The sequence below is a fragment of the Haplochromis burtoni genome, unplaced genomic scaffold (assembly GCF_018398535.1).
Source record: "Haplochromis burtoni strain Fernald_Lab_line unplaced genomic scaffold, NCSU_Asbu1 Contig_33, whole genome shotgun sequence".
Taxonomy (NCBI): Eukaryota; Metazoa; Chordata; class Actinopteri; order Cichliformes; family Cichlidae; genus Haplochromis; species Haplochromis burtoni.
The window spans coordinates 1,590,953-1,606,975 of NW_024582394.1; the positions used below are offsets into that span (position 1 = coordinate 1,590,953).

Consider the following 16,023-nt stretch of genomic DNA (forward strand, 5'->3'; position numbering starts at 1 on the left):
TCCACTTTGAAGTTGTCATGAGTTTTTTTTTTTTGTTTTTTTTTGCAGTCGAGCTGAGCAGCAATGCTTCTTGTTATGGGGAACTTCTTCTCAAGCCTTAGGTGAGGGTGAGAATGTGTGAGGTCACTCTATGTGACCTTTAGCTGAAGCCGCTTGGCCGTCATTGGTCGAGAGCCAAAACCCTCCTCCCCCCAGATACACAGCAGCCCCTCTCTTCTGCAAAGTGCTGAAGCTAGTTGTGTGTTGGCACCATCTATTATCTGCGTGGCCTTTATGCTACAAGTCTTCTGGAGCAGTTTTCTTGTAGCCTCCTGCTCCAGAAGAATACAGAATGACTTTTGTATATGTCGATGTGTTGCAGCAACATCACATGTGCACGTGTGAGGACAAGTTTGAATCTATGCATGGATACAAAAAAAGGTGTGCATGTGTAATTTTGCTTTTTTTTCCTGAGACATAAACATGTGCAGATTGCAAAAGGCCAGTTTTCTCCCTAAGGAAAACTCTCTGTACTGCCTAACTTATGGGCAAATTTGGCTTTAGCAACAAGAATATTGCTGTCCATTTAAACCACTGCCGTGATTTACTTTGGAAGTCTTGCACCATTGCAACCCTAAAAATGAAATATTGGAAAGCATTTTCTATGTTTATCTTAACCCATATCCCCCATCTGACATATTTCCTGCTTCATCTTAACATATATTAAAATGTGCAACTAAAAAAATAGATTCATTGGTAAGGAGAGCAGAACGAGCTAAATGTTCCGTTTTAATAATTATATACATTAAAAAAAATATGGATGGAATCTCAGATTATTTTTTTTACTGCAAATAGCAGGAATTAGTGTCTTGATATGAACATTAATCCAGACACATTTTCAGTTGAAATATTATGCCATAAACGCCCCGTAGTTCCAAAAATATTTTAAAAGTTGAAAAGCAAGCCTCGTTAGGGTGTAATTAAAAAAAAACATGCTGCACATTTCGACATAGCATGCAGCATTAGGCTGTTACCAAACCGTGTCATGTCTCCTGCAAACCCGTCGCTGCATGAATATTGAGAGCCTGTTAATTATTTAGATTGGCGCTGTAACGATACATGTTTGGATATTTGCACTTCTTCGCTTTTTATTTGAATTCCCAGTGGAGACGAGGTGAAAGCTGTCGACTAGCAGTGTCTCATCACGTTGGATTTTTTTTAATCAGATGGCGGAACAAATCTCGCATCAAGATGTACCGGTGTGTTTTAGGAGTCCTAAAAACAAGGCAAGAGAAGCAAGAACTTGCTATTTTTTATTTTTATTTATTTATTTTTACAGAGAAAAGGAATTGCTTACTAGATTAAATATGAACTACACGTTAATAAAGGTCATATATGTATGCTTCTGTGTTTCCCTGGTGTCATTAATTCATGTCCAGAACATTGTTTTCCGCTTTACACAGCCTTATTTTGATGCATAAATGATGCACTCCCTGAATTTAGAATCTTTATTTCACTTAAATATGAGCAGATTCAGTCACGATGCAAACAAAGGGCTTTTTAATGTAATTTTGCAGAAAATGTATAAACTAACACGTCAGAAAAAGCGCAGACACAGCAGCTTAAAGTCACATATGTTGCATTCATTAAACTTTAATAAGCTCTTACCTTGCAGAGGCTCACAGAAGAGAAGAGGGAAGCACTCCTGAGCGCCGTGTCAGCCAAATGAACAATTTCCCACTCAAGCCTCTTCTCTTCAGGTCACCCTCTGTTCACATGTTGATTGTGTGGTTGTGTATTGAGGCTGCAGACTTGTGTATTCGCCTAGGCTTATCCCCTGTCAGCTGATTATTGCTCCGCGTTACCAACTCCATCAAAAGGTGACACTTGCAGCTTTTGAGAGGAAAATTTAATTGCGGAGGGTGTGGAGTTCAAGCCGCTGGACGGCCACTTCAACTCAAAATGTAAAAATAGAAGAACACTTATCTCGTGTTTGTTATTTGGCGCTTTTGCAAAAACACCCCAAATTTGGACCGTGATTGATTTTTCCTCATAATAGTTAACACCCTCTCATAAAAGATGACTTGAGTCATCATCCAACTTGACATTACGCTTTTTCAACCTACATTTCTTTTGTTCTTTTAACACACTGTTTAATTTTTATTGTGAAACAGTGTCATATCGGCCCATTTATATAATGATTTTTTAAATACTGCTATCAATTTTTATGGGCGACACTAGGAATAAATACAGGCTGCCCGGGCTCGGATAATTTATTTGGCTTGTTGTGTGTGGAAGTGTCGCGGTGTTTCCTCCCCGGTGTCTCCGCTCTGGTTGCAGCCATGAAGTTGCACACATCCCCCGCCTCCTCCAGGCAGCACCGGCCCACATACCTCTGTATCTCTGTGTGCTCTTGTTTGCTTAAGCTTGCGAATCACGGTTTGTTTTGCTTCGTCGCGTTTGCACAACGGAAAGCATACCTCAAAAAAGCGCAATGTTACAAAAGCAAATACTAGAAAGGCAAATATATACACGTATAAATCAGGTGGGATGCACAATTAGAAAGGATTAGTTATGGGGGCAGAAAAAAAGATGTGAGGCTGGATTTAGAATATGTAACTCTAAACATGATTTTGTTAAACATTGCTGATTGATAAATTACTAGGTGATAAATTCAAACATATCGTAAAATCCATATTAAAGAATGACGTGAATCAGATCGCGGGCTGTACTTCAAGTTTTCTAATAAGCCACTTCAGAAAACTACCGTCTCTTCTGAGATCAAAGACGGGGAGCAAAAAACAACCTCTAATGGACTGTTATCATTGTTGTGTGGTCCAATGCCTTTTTGTGGATTCCCGTGTTATTTCAAGCACCAGTGACCAGCCGAAGCTCTTGGCTGGGCAGGCAGACATGTATTCAGCAGTTAATCTGACGGAGCATCTCGGAGTTATGTGTATTGGAGCGGCCCATTGTTTTCCTCTATAGATTAACCGCACAAGTACCTCACATAATCGAAAGGCTATAGACAGACTGTCATTGCTTTACACTCCACTATCAGACAACTAGCACAAAGATTCAATAAAAGTCCCCCAGCATGATCTTTTTGAACAATATATTTACTTCCATTAAATAAAACACAATAGTTTTTGAATGCTGGAAAAAAACATAGTTCCGTACCAAATAGTATACACAGAGCAAAAAACCAAATAATTTGTCGCAGGAACATTTTGATTTGAACTTTTTTTTTTAATCCAGAATTGCTATTCTAAATCGATATTCACACAGACATTAATAATAAATTTATAATATGTTAGAAACACACAACTGGTGCGTTTTAGTATGTACATTCCCTTTTGTTTGCAAGCAAAACATGATTCCTTTTTAGAGATTTTTTTCCACATGCGTTGATAAATTGAACCTGGAGAGGACGTGGGGTTATAGCGCATTCGCCTCGACAAACAGGAGATGATAATTCAAATATATATACAACCTTTTCAGTCAATAGGTACCGTCCAAAAATCCACCAGAAAACCCTTATGAGGAGTTATGAAAAATAAAACAGGCCTTTTTTTCTTTTCTTTTTTTTCTCCGTTTATTTCTTTTTTTCTTTTCCGCTGAGGCGCAGTGTGAAGCAGGCCTGAACTCATCAAAAGGGGAACAAACCTAAGAAGTCCCATTTCAGTTTGACTCCGACCTGTAGTTGAGCTTGTTTCAGTGGTTCAGTCTTCTAGTGCCCTTTTTGAAAAATGAAAAAGTACTTGTAGTAGTCTCTTGTTCCTGTGGCCGGCTGTTTGTGATTACCCTCACACTGCAAAAAATGACCACCATAGCAAGCTATCTGGGATTGTAATCACCCTCAAATCACATTTGCCCCTTCAAAAGAAAGAAAATGAATGTGATGCGATGGGATAATCCCACATGTTTCCTATAAGATTTTAGATTTTTACCGGAGCAAGTGGCAGTGTATTAAGAAAAAGGGTCGGAATACTGCAAGTAACATTCCAACTGGCAAAGCTCGCCAAAAAATTAAAAAACAAAATCTTGATACACGCAAAAAAGTCTATAACAATCGCACCACCAGAGATGCCCACTGTCTTTAGAGAAAAATGTAACTGTAAGCGTCCCTACTAGCCTCTTATATCTTGCTAAGATGATTATTTTTTGCAGTGCAGGTAGGTATTAGACTGGCCTGTCCACGGCATATTGGCAAGCACTCAGATTAGTGGCCGGATTCTGCACACTGGCGTATCCAAAACTCGAGTGCTGCTTGGCTTTCAGTCTCAGGCTGGCCAGGCTGGAGTTACAAGTGTCCCTGTACACATAAGGAGGGGTCGGAGGGGCGTAGGGACACGCCGGCGTGGGCACCCCCGAGTTGAGAGACGGGTTACTGAGGTTATTCAAGTTATTGAGGCTGTTGAGACTGGAGCCCGGTACGCCGGTGACCGCCGATGGCACCATGCTGGAAGTCATAGAGGATATGGAGTTGGGCGGTGAGAACATGGTTTGCGAGGATAAGGGGTTGACATTCATGGAGTTGAAGAAGGGGAAGCTTTTTGTGGATAAAGAGGCAGATGTGAGGCCCTTGGCAGCCCAGTTGTTGTATGTGTAGCTAGGGTACATGTCATCGTAGGGCTGCATGAGTCCATTGAACTGCGGCCCGAAGCCGTTTTTGCAAAGCTCTGCTTGCTGGTTTCTTTCCCTCTTCCTCCACTTGGCTCGCCGATTCTTGAACCACACCTACAGCAAATGAAATGCAGAGGTTTAGACATAGTATATTGTTAGGCAACAGTATCGTTATCAGTATGATATATTTATATGGCTCCGTGATAATATGTGAGCTTTACAAGTTAATAAAATTAATTTAATTTGTAATTGTTCAAATAAAATGACTCCCGTCTCCTACTGTTTTAACACTTCATTAAAACTGTAAAAACTCCGTGTTTATCTGAGCAGAATACACACTGCGGTCTCTCTGCATTATCTTAATGCGCAGAGGATGTGTATTCCTCTGCATGCTTCCATAAACACGCTGACCTTAATCACACAAGCACAGGGCGACAATCGCAAAATACAAGCTTTGCACCTCTTTCACACGAACAGCAGAACACGACTGGTATCTGTCACCGACTAATGTCGAGCCCCTCAACTGCTAACAACATTGTAAGTGTTTAATTACACTTCATTTGGAAACGGGGATGAGTCATTTTTGGGCTCTTTTAAATAAAATTATGCGCCAGATTAAAATATGCCGAGAACTGTGACTTGTGCTAAAACTGATTATTTTTTCATTGTGTACAAGGGGTTCAAATTCCATTTGGCTTAATATAAACATATAGCCTAACGCTCTAATTAAATTGAGTTTTCACCAGAAGTATATTTAAACAAGACTCCGGTTATTTGTTTTTCATTTTAAAATTATGTTGTACATTATTTAAATCAAATTCCAATCGTGCGTAAAATTTTCAGTGCGTGCGTAATTATGTTAAAGTATCGGATATTTATGGGACAACCGGAAAATTGGCGCAAATTACTTGAATTTATACACACTAGTTGCTTTTGTTTACACCCAAGGGAATACTCACCCTGACTCGGGCCTCCGTAAGGTTGGTCCACACGGCTATCTCCTCCCTTGTGCTCATGTCCGGATAGCGATTCCGCTGGAAAGTGGCCTCCAGCTCCTGCAGCTGCTGGCTGGTGAAGTGAGTCCTCTGCCGCCGCTGTCGCTTCTTTTTGGAAGGGTCATCTGAAGAGTCTTCATTTTTATTTTGTATCTTCTCCTTTTCTGTGAAGAGGGAATGAAGTACTTAAGTCATCACCCAGATTATGGCCTGCACAATGCGAGGAGAAAAAAAACAACGATCCGAGGCTCCCGTGGGAACAGTATCACTTAAAGGATTTATAAAAATAAATCTTTTGTTTACTTCATGTTTTGGGTTCTGAATTTCCGTTGACTTCTAGGGTTTTAGTTAACCTTTTTTATTTAACGCAATTACTGAGAATATCAGAAAAAGTCGGGCTAATTTTAATTGACAACACAAGCTGTTTTCATTTACATAACTGAAACTTTTTCACTCAGCGCCGCACACAGACAGATGATCTTTTAGTAAATGACAGCTGTAATCGCCTATTTGCATGCATGTAAAGCTCCCTTTACTTTGACTGATGAGAGCCATCTATTGTTTGAAATCAAGATGACATCTGCGGCGTCTTGCAGAGAACATCTGCACTCCGGGCGGTTCTTACCGACAGACTCCGGACTTGATGTGTCCGACACAGTGTGCACTTCTAACCGGTGTTTAGAGTCCACAGACCGCTGCAGTGGCTGCAAACTAGAGGCCATCGCCAGAGCCGTGTGGTGTGTGGAGGCAAGTTTATTCCCTGTTAGGTGATGATGGTCTATGTTTAATGGATCCCTCATAGAGTTCATCGGTAAAAGATCGCACAACCTTTAGTACTGGAAGGGTAGGCGGAAAGTCCGACTGCGGAATGTGCTCAGCTCTCCAAAAAACGCACAACCTCGCGGATCCTCTTGCGGTTGAGATAAAGCCTTCTTTGTGTTTAAATTGGAAAACGCTTTAAAATAGGCCATTGAGTTTTGCCATAGCATCGGTGAAAAACAGCGGCTACCTCGCCTGACTATCAGAGTGACAAGGACAGGTAGGTGATATTAGATCCAGAGGCATACACACACTACACCACTCACTGTTCATTTCAGCTGTTGCCTGAGCACTGTCTATCCAACTGCGCCTCTCTCCAGACCTCCACGTCACCATGTTGCGCCCGCCCATATTTTCTCTGACAGGCACATCCATGTGAATATGACGGTGTGCCCAACCAACCAGAGCTTGCAGAAACAAGATATGTCTGCCAGTGTGTTTATGCCGGCGCTGGCGCTTATTTCTCTCTTCCAAATAAAAGCATGTAAAGAGAGATGGGACGCACGGTGTACCCGCGGCGCTCCAAAACGCCGTTGCGCAGCAGCCCGAGACCAAATAAAAATGAAAATAACACAGTTTGGTCTCATTTTATGAGATGGGTCCAGTGGCCCAGTAAAACGATGTAGTTCTATTGATACCCAAGTTGAGCTTCAGGCTGGTAGGCTCTGTCAGTGCAGTTTACTCTGGGACTCCGTGTGAATAAAGCCAGCCACTGCGCGGATTGTTTTGAAACCACAAAAAGAAAAAAGAAAAAAAAGCGCAGTGAATATCAAACACAAACACCTCCTGGACCACAAAGAACCCGTGAAAGAACAAACAACAAATGTAACTAAGGACTGTGCCAGCTTGACCCCAAATTGTCTGTGAGCATTTGTCAACTGATGCTAATTGCCAGGCGCGCGCATTACCTTAAAAAAGAGCACATGTGCATATTGTGCTTTCATATGGACACGAAAATGCTTAATTTTAAGTAGCATGTTTTAACTCAGTACTAGTGCTCAAATTACATAAAGGTAACCGGCAACATACTGAATGTCTGCATTTTGCGCCTTCAGTTTTATTGTGCATTTACATCACGGTCCAAAAACGTGACCAAGCTGACTTTAACTGGTTTGCTATTCCCTGAATCCCGTATCCATCCCACATCCATCCTGGAAAAGCATTTTCAGTCATACTAGTTTTCAAATGAGGCGACTCTCTTGACCTTCCCAGACTTGAGGTTCACATATTCATTAAATCAACTGACTGGAGTTTTGTACCACGCAGTCTCAGTTTGTTGACGACAGATTACTTTATCTGGGTGCTTAACTGGATCTCTCCTCACTTTGTGTTTGGAGTCCATAGCCGTTGTCAGCGAACCCCCCTGAAGTGTTCTTTTTGGCAGAAAACCTAATAAGACTCTTAATTTGACTAATTATTTCTAATGGAGCACTTTTAAAGAGTTTGAGCTGATATGCGAGACATTTTTTAAAGATCTAATTCCTAAAAGATTGTGCCGCATTAAGGCAAAGCAAACATGTCTAATCAAACAAATGCGACTTTGATTTTCATAGGCGGGTGGAAAAACGTCAGCTGGGTAACAAACAGGTGGCTGAAGTGATGGAGCGACCATAAAGAGATAGGCAACATCCGCGCCAGTTAGTGCGATCAGGAGTGCAAGTGAAAACATACATCTAAATATAGAGACACTCTAGTCACATTTCATCATAATCATCATCAAGATCATCATCATCATCAAAATCACACTTCCACCCTCCACGTGGCCAGACTAAAGCCCATTCAGCCAGCACATTTGGGACTTGGCGCTGTTAAGAAGTTATTGGGCTAATCCCGTGAAAGCCCCTCATATATAAATACCAGCAGACCGTAGACTGCATGCAACACACACTCGCATACACTCAGACACACACTCACACGAACAGCCTCTAATGTAGAGCAATAAAACCTTGATCATAATTCAATTACAATCCATTAACATTAAATTGTAATGATGGTTTTATTTATCATTGCAATAACAAAACTTTATAAAGGGTAAAAACCAGTAAGCCAAATTTCATGTAGATCAACAACAACAATAATAATATTAATATTTATAATAATATGTATTACCTTTATATTGTTAAAAAATAGCAAATAAAATATTATTTAGTGCCTTATTTTCCGTTAAATAACGGACGGTCTGTTGCTCCTTTTTTCTTCCAGGCGCATTGTAATACTAAACTTGAAGTGGATTATCGGTTTCCTCTTCATTTCTACCTTCTGAATGCTTTATCTCTCTTCTGCGGATTACTGCGTGCAATAGGCCTCCACCATAGAGGGCCATTAATTAGCAATTCAGTCAATATAAGGGGAGACGACAAGGCTTTTTACATAGGATTAAGCAGACATCAGATTCCTCCATTAGGATATTCCTCCTCACGAATTGGCTTTCATTATACATGTAGTTTTCCCCGGAGTCAATCCAACAAGCACTGCATATATTATAGCAAAACAGTTGACGCTGGTGTGTCTATATTTGCCGGCATCTCTCTCGATCACCCATTTTGATTTTACTTATCTTATTAGTCTCAATCAGTGGTGGTTCACGACGAGCAGCTAAGAAGCTACAATACGCGACCGTCACACATACCCAGCAATGTCGACTAAATGAAACACAATAAGACTTATTGGTTATTCGTCAAAGACACTAACAAGACCTGATGTAATTTCCGTGTCACATGAGAGAATAATTAATAATCCCATCCTTTTGTCGTTCAGGATTGCAGCTTTAATTTAGTCTGATATCGGTTTTAAGGGATTTTGGAGACTACCATTTATATGAAAGGCTCTCAGCATATTACAGGAGAACTGACGATTAAAAAAATCTGTGAAAACTGCCTTCCTGTGTTAAATGTCATTAAAAGTAAAATTAACAATACGGTGTAATTTGTCATACATTAGCATATTTTTAAATTAACTAATTAACTTTGCTATGCGAAGCGGCCATCCTTTTCAAATCCCGGATGATCAGAGTTGTCTGTGCTCTCCTTTTTCTGCTCTGGTGCCGTGCTGATCCGCATTCGACCACCAGGTGTCCCTCTAACATAGCGAACCAACTCGGCTGTCTCACAACTTCTCCATATTGAGGAGTAAAAGGGCCGAAATACAGGCATATAAAAAAGGCTACATCAATATAATGAAATAAAAGAAAACATCAAAATACCACATATGCGCACAAAGCAACTTTTAAAACACGAATAAACAGATATGGGAGAAGCCGTGAAGATAAAATGTAGGAAATCAATGATATTTCTCTGAAAAATTAATCTGGTCTTCTGATCAGAAACGGCACAAACGAAGAAGTTGGGCTCGCTGTTAAACCTGTTGCCTAACATGTAAATATCTGTTTGTTAATATTGACATGTAAGTATCAATATAATCTGTGGTACTTCCAAAAAAGTGCATTAATAATTGTATATTATTGTGTTTTACGTTTTGAGATTTTGGGGACATTTAAGATATCTAAACGTTGACAAATATAAAAAATATTCACCTTTTTCATATTGCTACTAGGTTTGTAAAGCATTTTCTTAAGATTTGGAAAGCAACGCACTGTTTTTCGTTATGTTACTAAATGATTTTCTTTTAATTTAGGTGAAGTGAAAAATTGTATCAACCTGTGTAAACTAATACACATTTTTGCAAAAGCTTTTTATTGCTATTAGAATGAGAAAATTTGAAATTGTTACTCACCTATTTGTGCGCAGGTGGTGACCAGTTTACGGCAATGGGAGTCCATTCTGATAATTCAAAGAAACAGCTTCTGTAAAAAGAAACAAAAAAGCCACAATTGGCCACAATTTGAGACTGCGAAAAAGTCCTCTGAGTCGTTTATTATCATCAAACTCTAACTGTGCAGTCAATAATTCGGGAGCCTACGTGAGGACTTTGATGTGGTCAAGGGGCAATCCTTTGATTGTAACAAGAAAGAAAAAGAAAAACAATTCCTTTTGAAAACTCTTATTTTTGAGTGAATGGCAAATGATGATAATGGCACAAACATAAAAGCAAAAATATATAAGAGCATGGCGGGACTTCAGCGGCGGTGCATGATGATGACACTATTGCAAAATGTGGATCTTGATGAGATTTTTTAATTTTTATTTTATAAGTTTTTTTTAGGTGGAATGTGCCATTTTTGAAAGAATTTTGAGTTTAACTTCCGGTGTGCACGAAACAAGGAATATATCGCAATAATCAAGTGAATAATCTCTTAGTTTTGAAGGTATCTTTTTACTTAATTCTGATAAATTACAGTTCAAAACTCATCGTGATTTTACGTTATGTGTTTTTTTCTTATTTTTGCACGGTGTGGAAAACCCTTCATGTGTTTTGCTCGAGCCGGATTCTGTGTTTTGGTGCTGCCTGGTGCAGTTGGGAGTGGAGTGATTCCGTAGTAAAATCATGGGATTAGAGTCTGATTGAGATGTCTGTCGGTGGGATATTACAAAATTCATTATCGCAGCCCTCATACTACCTCGATATGAAGTTACACAGATGGGATTTTATTAGTCCAGGCTCACAATGTTTGCTTATGATAATTCAAGTCGGGGGAAATTTGCATCCAGTCATGCTGTTAACCATTTTCCTCAGTTCTTCTCTTCACCTGCTCTACATCATCTGCGAGTTTTTTTCTTTCTCTTTTTTTCACCCTTTAATTCAAAAGATGCAGATATTGGAGGTTAAGTTTTACATGCTGTGTACCTGCACAACCGTTCTTCGCATCCCTCCTCTATATCCCCGCCGCAAAATGAAATAGTGGGGGTCACGCTGTAAGGTGTAAGGTTATTGCGTGCGGATCGGTGTTACCTAATCAGTGAAATTTAATGAGAGGTTCGTCCAATATTTCAGTCTGTCGTGCTGCTCCACAGTCTCTGAAGTTACACACATTTTTTTTTTTAATTTATTGTTATTAATTTTGTTTTATTGTGTGAAAATTTAACTGCAATTTCAGCTTTGAATTAACGACTTGAGCATTTTTTTCTTTTGTTGTCTGTATTTTGTTCAGGACGCTTCAAATTTCGAAGAGTGCCTTTTCCTTTAAAGTTAGAGAGGAAAAGCATTTTTGTTTTAAATCGGAAGTTGCTCATTTAAGACGAACATCACCTTAGTATGATCTTTAAACTGCCTCATTCATTAAGTCAAATTTGAAAAGATATATGTGGGCAACTGTAATAATAATAATAATAATAATAATAATAATAATAATAATAATAATAATAATAATGCAAAAATATTTCTAACGGCAATTGAACCTGACAACACGAATTTATTTAGATTTTGCAGCAGTTACCCCATAGGAGCGGTTTTAAAATAGTATGAGTATTATGATTACTTATATTAATCTCGTTCATCCATTCATTCTCACTTCATGGACTCTCTCTTCTTTCATCATCAACAGTTGATATGAATCAGTGACTCACATGGCATCAGGCCCAGTGCAGACAGCAAACTGGCATTGCCTCTCACTGGCTTTACTTCTGAAATTAACACAGTAGGCTAGAGCATGAGACTGCAGCCTTTACCGGGAGATGAATCGACTAACCTCCACCATATGGTCCTGTATTAATTAAAGGCGTGAGACCGTGAACGTCGCCTCTTTTACCCCCGTTACTTCTTTCTCTCAGTTTCGAAAACAGACTCGGAGGAGGGTGAATGACATCTAAACTCTTTTTGGACACTTTCTGTTAAAATTGTTATTTGCAGCTTGATTATTTCTTAGTTTCCACACTGTTTGTCAGCTTTTTTACTCACAGTTTATTCATTATCTTTGAAAATGCATTTTCAGCTCTGGTCTGAAGCTAAAAATCTTATGTGATATATTTTATTACAACCCTCGCCGGCTGAACATTGATTTATCTCGCTCTTCTTCTTTTTTTATTTCCCCACACTCCATCACTTCTAACGATACATCATTATCATCCACTGACCTGTAAGGCAAACTCTGCCCTCACATCACTTCATGCTCCTTTATATTGCAACCATGGCTTTTAAATTTACATCGGAAAGGCACAGAGCGCACAAAGCGCGAGGTGGAACAAATTCCTTCACTCGCATTAACTCACATCTCACTTTTTTAAGCGTCTCCACTCTTCTACTGTACTTACCAGTTGTAGACACCGGTGGGGAGGTTGCTTTTCCCGGCCGTCGGCGTTTTATTCTACAGAGATGAGATAAATTCCACCGTCCAAACGCACTGAGACACCAGTAGTTTTGTCTACAGCGACAAACCGAGCAACTTCAAGATCCAGTAGCACTGAAGTTTACGTTTCTGTCCGGGGAAAACCAGAGCGTAGCATGTGCTCTCCCACTATGTATCCAAAAAGAGACGCACCACTACCTTTAGGATTGTTTCATTTATGCGCATAAATAACCATCTATTTACAGTGAGGAGAAACTGCGAAGGAGGCGCTTTCATTCGAGTCTCCTCTTGGTTCGTCCTCTTCTGTCTTCCTCAACTTTTTCCCCCTTGAAAGACGCTCCAAGAGTGGCGCAATTTTTCCTGCTTTTGAGCTTAGAGAGGGACCCCGTGTGCGTATGCGTGTGTGTGTGTGTTTACGCGCGCGCTTTTAAAGGGGTGTGTTTGTGTACGCTCATGTGCCTGTGTAGTCTAGCAGAGGGCAACTCGGAGCGTCTCAGCTTTCAACAATAATCAAACACACACACAAAAATTCAGTGTCATCTTTAAAAAGAGCGTGTTAAAAAAATAAAACACGGAGATTCCTGATAGGCCATCCCGACAGGCATGCAAAACACAGAGCAGTTCAATTTGCTTAAACCCAACCTATTTACAACCAGCCACTTAACCGCTTATTATATAAACTCTGCCCGTGCAAAAATAAACAACGAGCATGGCTGCAGATTCCTTATTTAACCAGCTCACTGGCTTTTATTTTAAATAAAATGCTTTTTAAGGCATTTAGTGATTTTTAAAATTTCTTTTTATAATCCAATCAGCAAAATGAGTCCATTTTACACAAGCTGGTTGTTGTGTCATCGCACACAGCGGTGGATTTATAATTTAACTAATTTACACAACGCAATATTTTGAATATTTGGAACTGCAAAGTATTTAAATTGATGCATTAGGCTCCTTCGGGGCCAGATAGCGCTATCGTGTTGCGGATTTATGTGCAGATGAAGTGAACAGCTGGCTCGGATGCAAATGTTCTTTATAGATCAGTTTCGTTAGATACAGGCTGATTTTCCATTCGCATCTTAAGTGAGGCAAGCCGACCGGACGTAGGCCTGCATTCCCCGCGCCTAATCCTTGTTTTACATTTTTAGTCATACTCCCATTAAACAAGTAATTAATGCACCCATCCACATGGGAATTTCTAGGCAAATGGGAACACTGAAGCAAGTGCGCATCATCTACACGCCACCCTCGATCAAAATTTGTTGAGTAAAGGATGGCTTGATTTCTGGGATCCAAACACATTTCTGATAAATACCTTATATAGATAGATGTAATGGAAAAATAATAAGAGCCACCATAATGTAATTTTTATAGCTTATTTGGTCTTCTTATGTAAGAGTAAAGACATCAAATTAAGCTGGGCTTTAGTCAAGAGAAATCCCTCTTAGTCTTCCACAAAGGCCCGAGAAAACCATATTTTATTAATTTTCCTCTCGCCAAACACACATGCACACTGAGCACAATGGGTCAAATGCAAACCAATATGGGGAAAAAAATAAATAAAATAAGCATATTTGCCAAAACAGCTCGCTCTTTCAAATTTTGACCTCTGTGCTTTAATATTAGTTGTTGTATTATGGGACAGTCATGCACAAACACTCCAACACACATGCACCATCGCATAAAATGTGAGTAAAAGGACCCAGAAGCCAGAAGAGAAAACATCAGCCCTGCATGTGCACATCTTCAAATCACGCCCCGCCTGCACGGAGAGATAAAGAGGGTGAGTAGCGTCTGGAGAGGCATGATGGTTCGGTTATATTCTCCTCTTACCTTCTTATACAAAGAGAAAAAAAAAATCAGTCAAGAGCCTCCTCTTTCTCACGCAGAAAGGTGCAGAGGAATGCCTGAAGTTCAGAGAAGGCTGGCGGGTATGAAATCTTTCGCCTCGGGGGCAAACCGACGGCTTCTTTTCATTTCAAGCGCTTATCGATTCGCCGTTGTCATCTTTGGCGACGCAGAAGGACACTTGAAAGAATTTCTGATGGGGCTGTGATGTGAGAAACAGGGTGACCTGCTCCGCTGATGCTCTCTCCTGATTCTTAACGAGCACATCAGCGCGCCAGTGTCAGTGTAGTTGGACATTTCAACTTTTCCTCCTCCTGCATACTGGAGAGGATTTTAAAACACTCTTTCCGGCTTTTATGTATATCAGCACGCATCCCAGCCTCCACTTTAAAGACGAGAGTTGATAGACTTCCCGGCCTGTCAGCCACAACAACCACACACAGTCTGAAACAAGAGCCGTACTAGTTTGACTCAGTTTAAGTTTTATTTTGAAGGAGTTGTGTTTTTCTTCTTTTACTCAAACTTTCACAAGGACTTAGTGCAGCCCCAGAGTGTTTGCTATTGCTGACTTCACTGTGTGCGTGACACCAGACAGGAAACGCAATATATTTCACATTTGAACCAATATTTAGATGTCTAAGGCCTGACAGCAACAACACCATTTAAAGTCGCTATATGCAGATTTTGTAAATATGCGCAAGCCTTATAACCAAATATGCCACAGCCCCACATTTCTGCACAAATAAAATCTTTTTCACATTCACGTGAACCCTCTGCTTTACCAAACTGCACTGTGACACAATAGTTGTGCTGTGAAATTAGGTACACCTTAATTTCCACAGGATGCAAACACTAATTATCTTGGTACAAAAGATACCTTTTTCCACAAACGAGCCTTTTGTATCCTGTCCATTGCATGAGGAATAAACAAAATTAGTGTCAAATGATAAAAAACATGTCTCTGACTTCTACTGCTTTTATACCGTTGTTAAAAAGCTAAAATAATCCTCTTTCCCATAACATTCAGTGATGTATATGACTGTCATCATGGCATTGGGAAGCTTGAGTAATGCAAATGTGAGGTGGTTTCATTATGCAAGGGTTTCTTTGCCTGAGAAACCAGGCTCATTTTCGCTCTATTTTTTCAAATTTTGCCTCAAACCACATGTGATTGTCGCCTTGAGTTCTGTCTGGCCAACACTCTGTGGCCACATAATAAAATTTTAAGTCAAATTGGTGTTTCCAAAGCCACAAATCTTTAAACAAATCAGTTTATGTGCTGCTAATATGCTAGAAATAAAGTACTGGCCAGGAACTTTGTTTTATTGAAGGTTGTGACTTCTATACAATTGCAAGGGAGATAAATATGAAGAAAAACGCACGAGTCAAAGATGAAAATAGAAGAAAGAGAGGAGAAAGAAACAAAATGAAAGGCAAAACATTAGATGAGGCATTCTCCACTGAGACAGAAATATCCTGTATGTATTTCCATTTGTCAAGTATCACTCCAAGAACGTTATTAGTGAAAAAGCTGCCTGTAAATTAACCAAATTAAAAGGGTGGCTTTTTGATAGCTCT

At 39.8% G+C, this 16,023-nt stretch overlaps 1 protein-coding gene across 2 annotated transcripts; it reads right to left on the reverse strand.

Moving 5' to 3' along the window:
* Window positions 1–3,212: 3,212 nt before the first annotated feature.
* On the reverse strand, window positions 3,213–13,107 carry pitx2 (paired-like homeodomain 2). 2 transcript variants are annotated; one of them, XM_005919427.3, is made up of 4 exons: window positions 12,566–13,107; window positions 10,152–10,221; window positions 5,565–5,764; window positions 3,213–4,719 (listed from the first exon to the last, which is right to left on the reverse strand). In XM_005919427.3, exons 2-4 carry the CDS (start codon window positions 10,195–10,197, stop codon window positions 4,162–4,164), a joined length of 804 nt encoding a protein of 267 aa, XP_005919489.1. In that variant the 5' UTR covers window positions 10,198–10,221; window positions 12,566–13,107; the 3' UTR covers window positions 3,213–4,161. The 2 variants fall into 2 exon arrangements, with proteins under 2 accessions (XP_005919489.1, XP_005919488.1); XM_005919426.3 differs by lacking the exons at window positions 10,152–10,221; window positions 12,566–13,107 and adding an exon at window positions 6,226–7,544.
* Window positions 13,108–16,023: the final 2,916 nt, after the last annotated feature.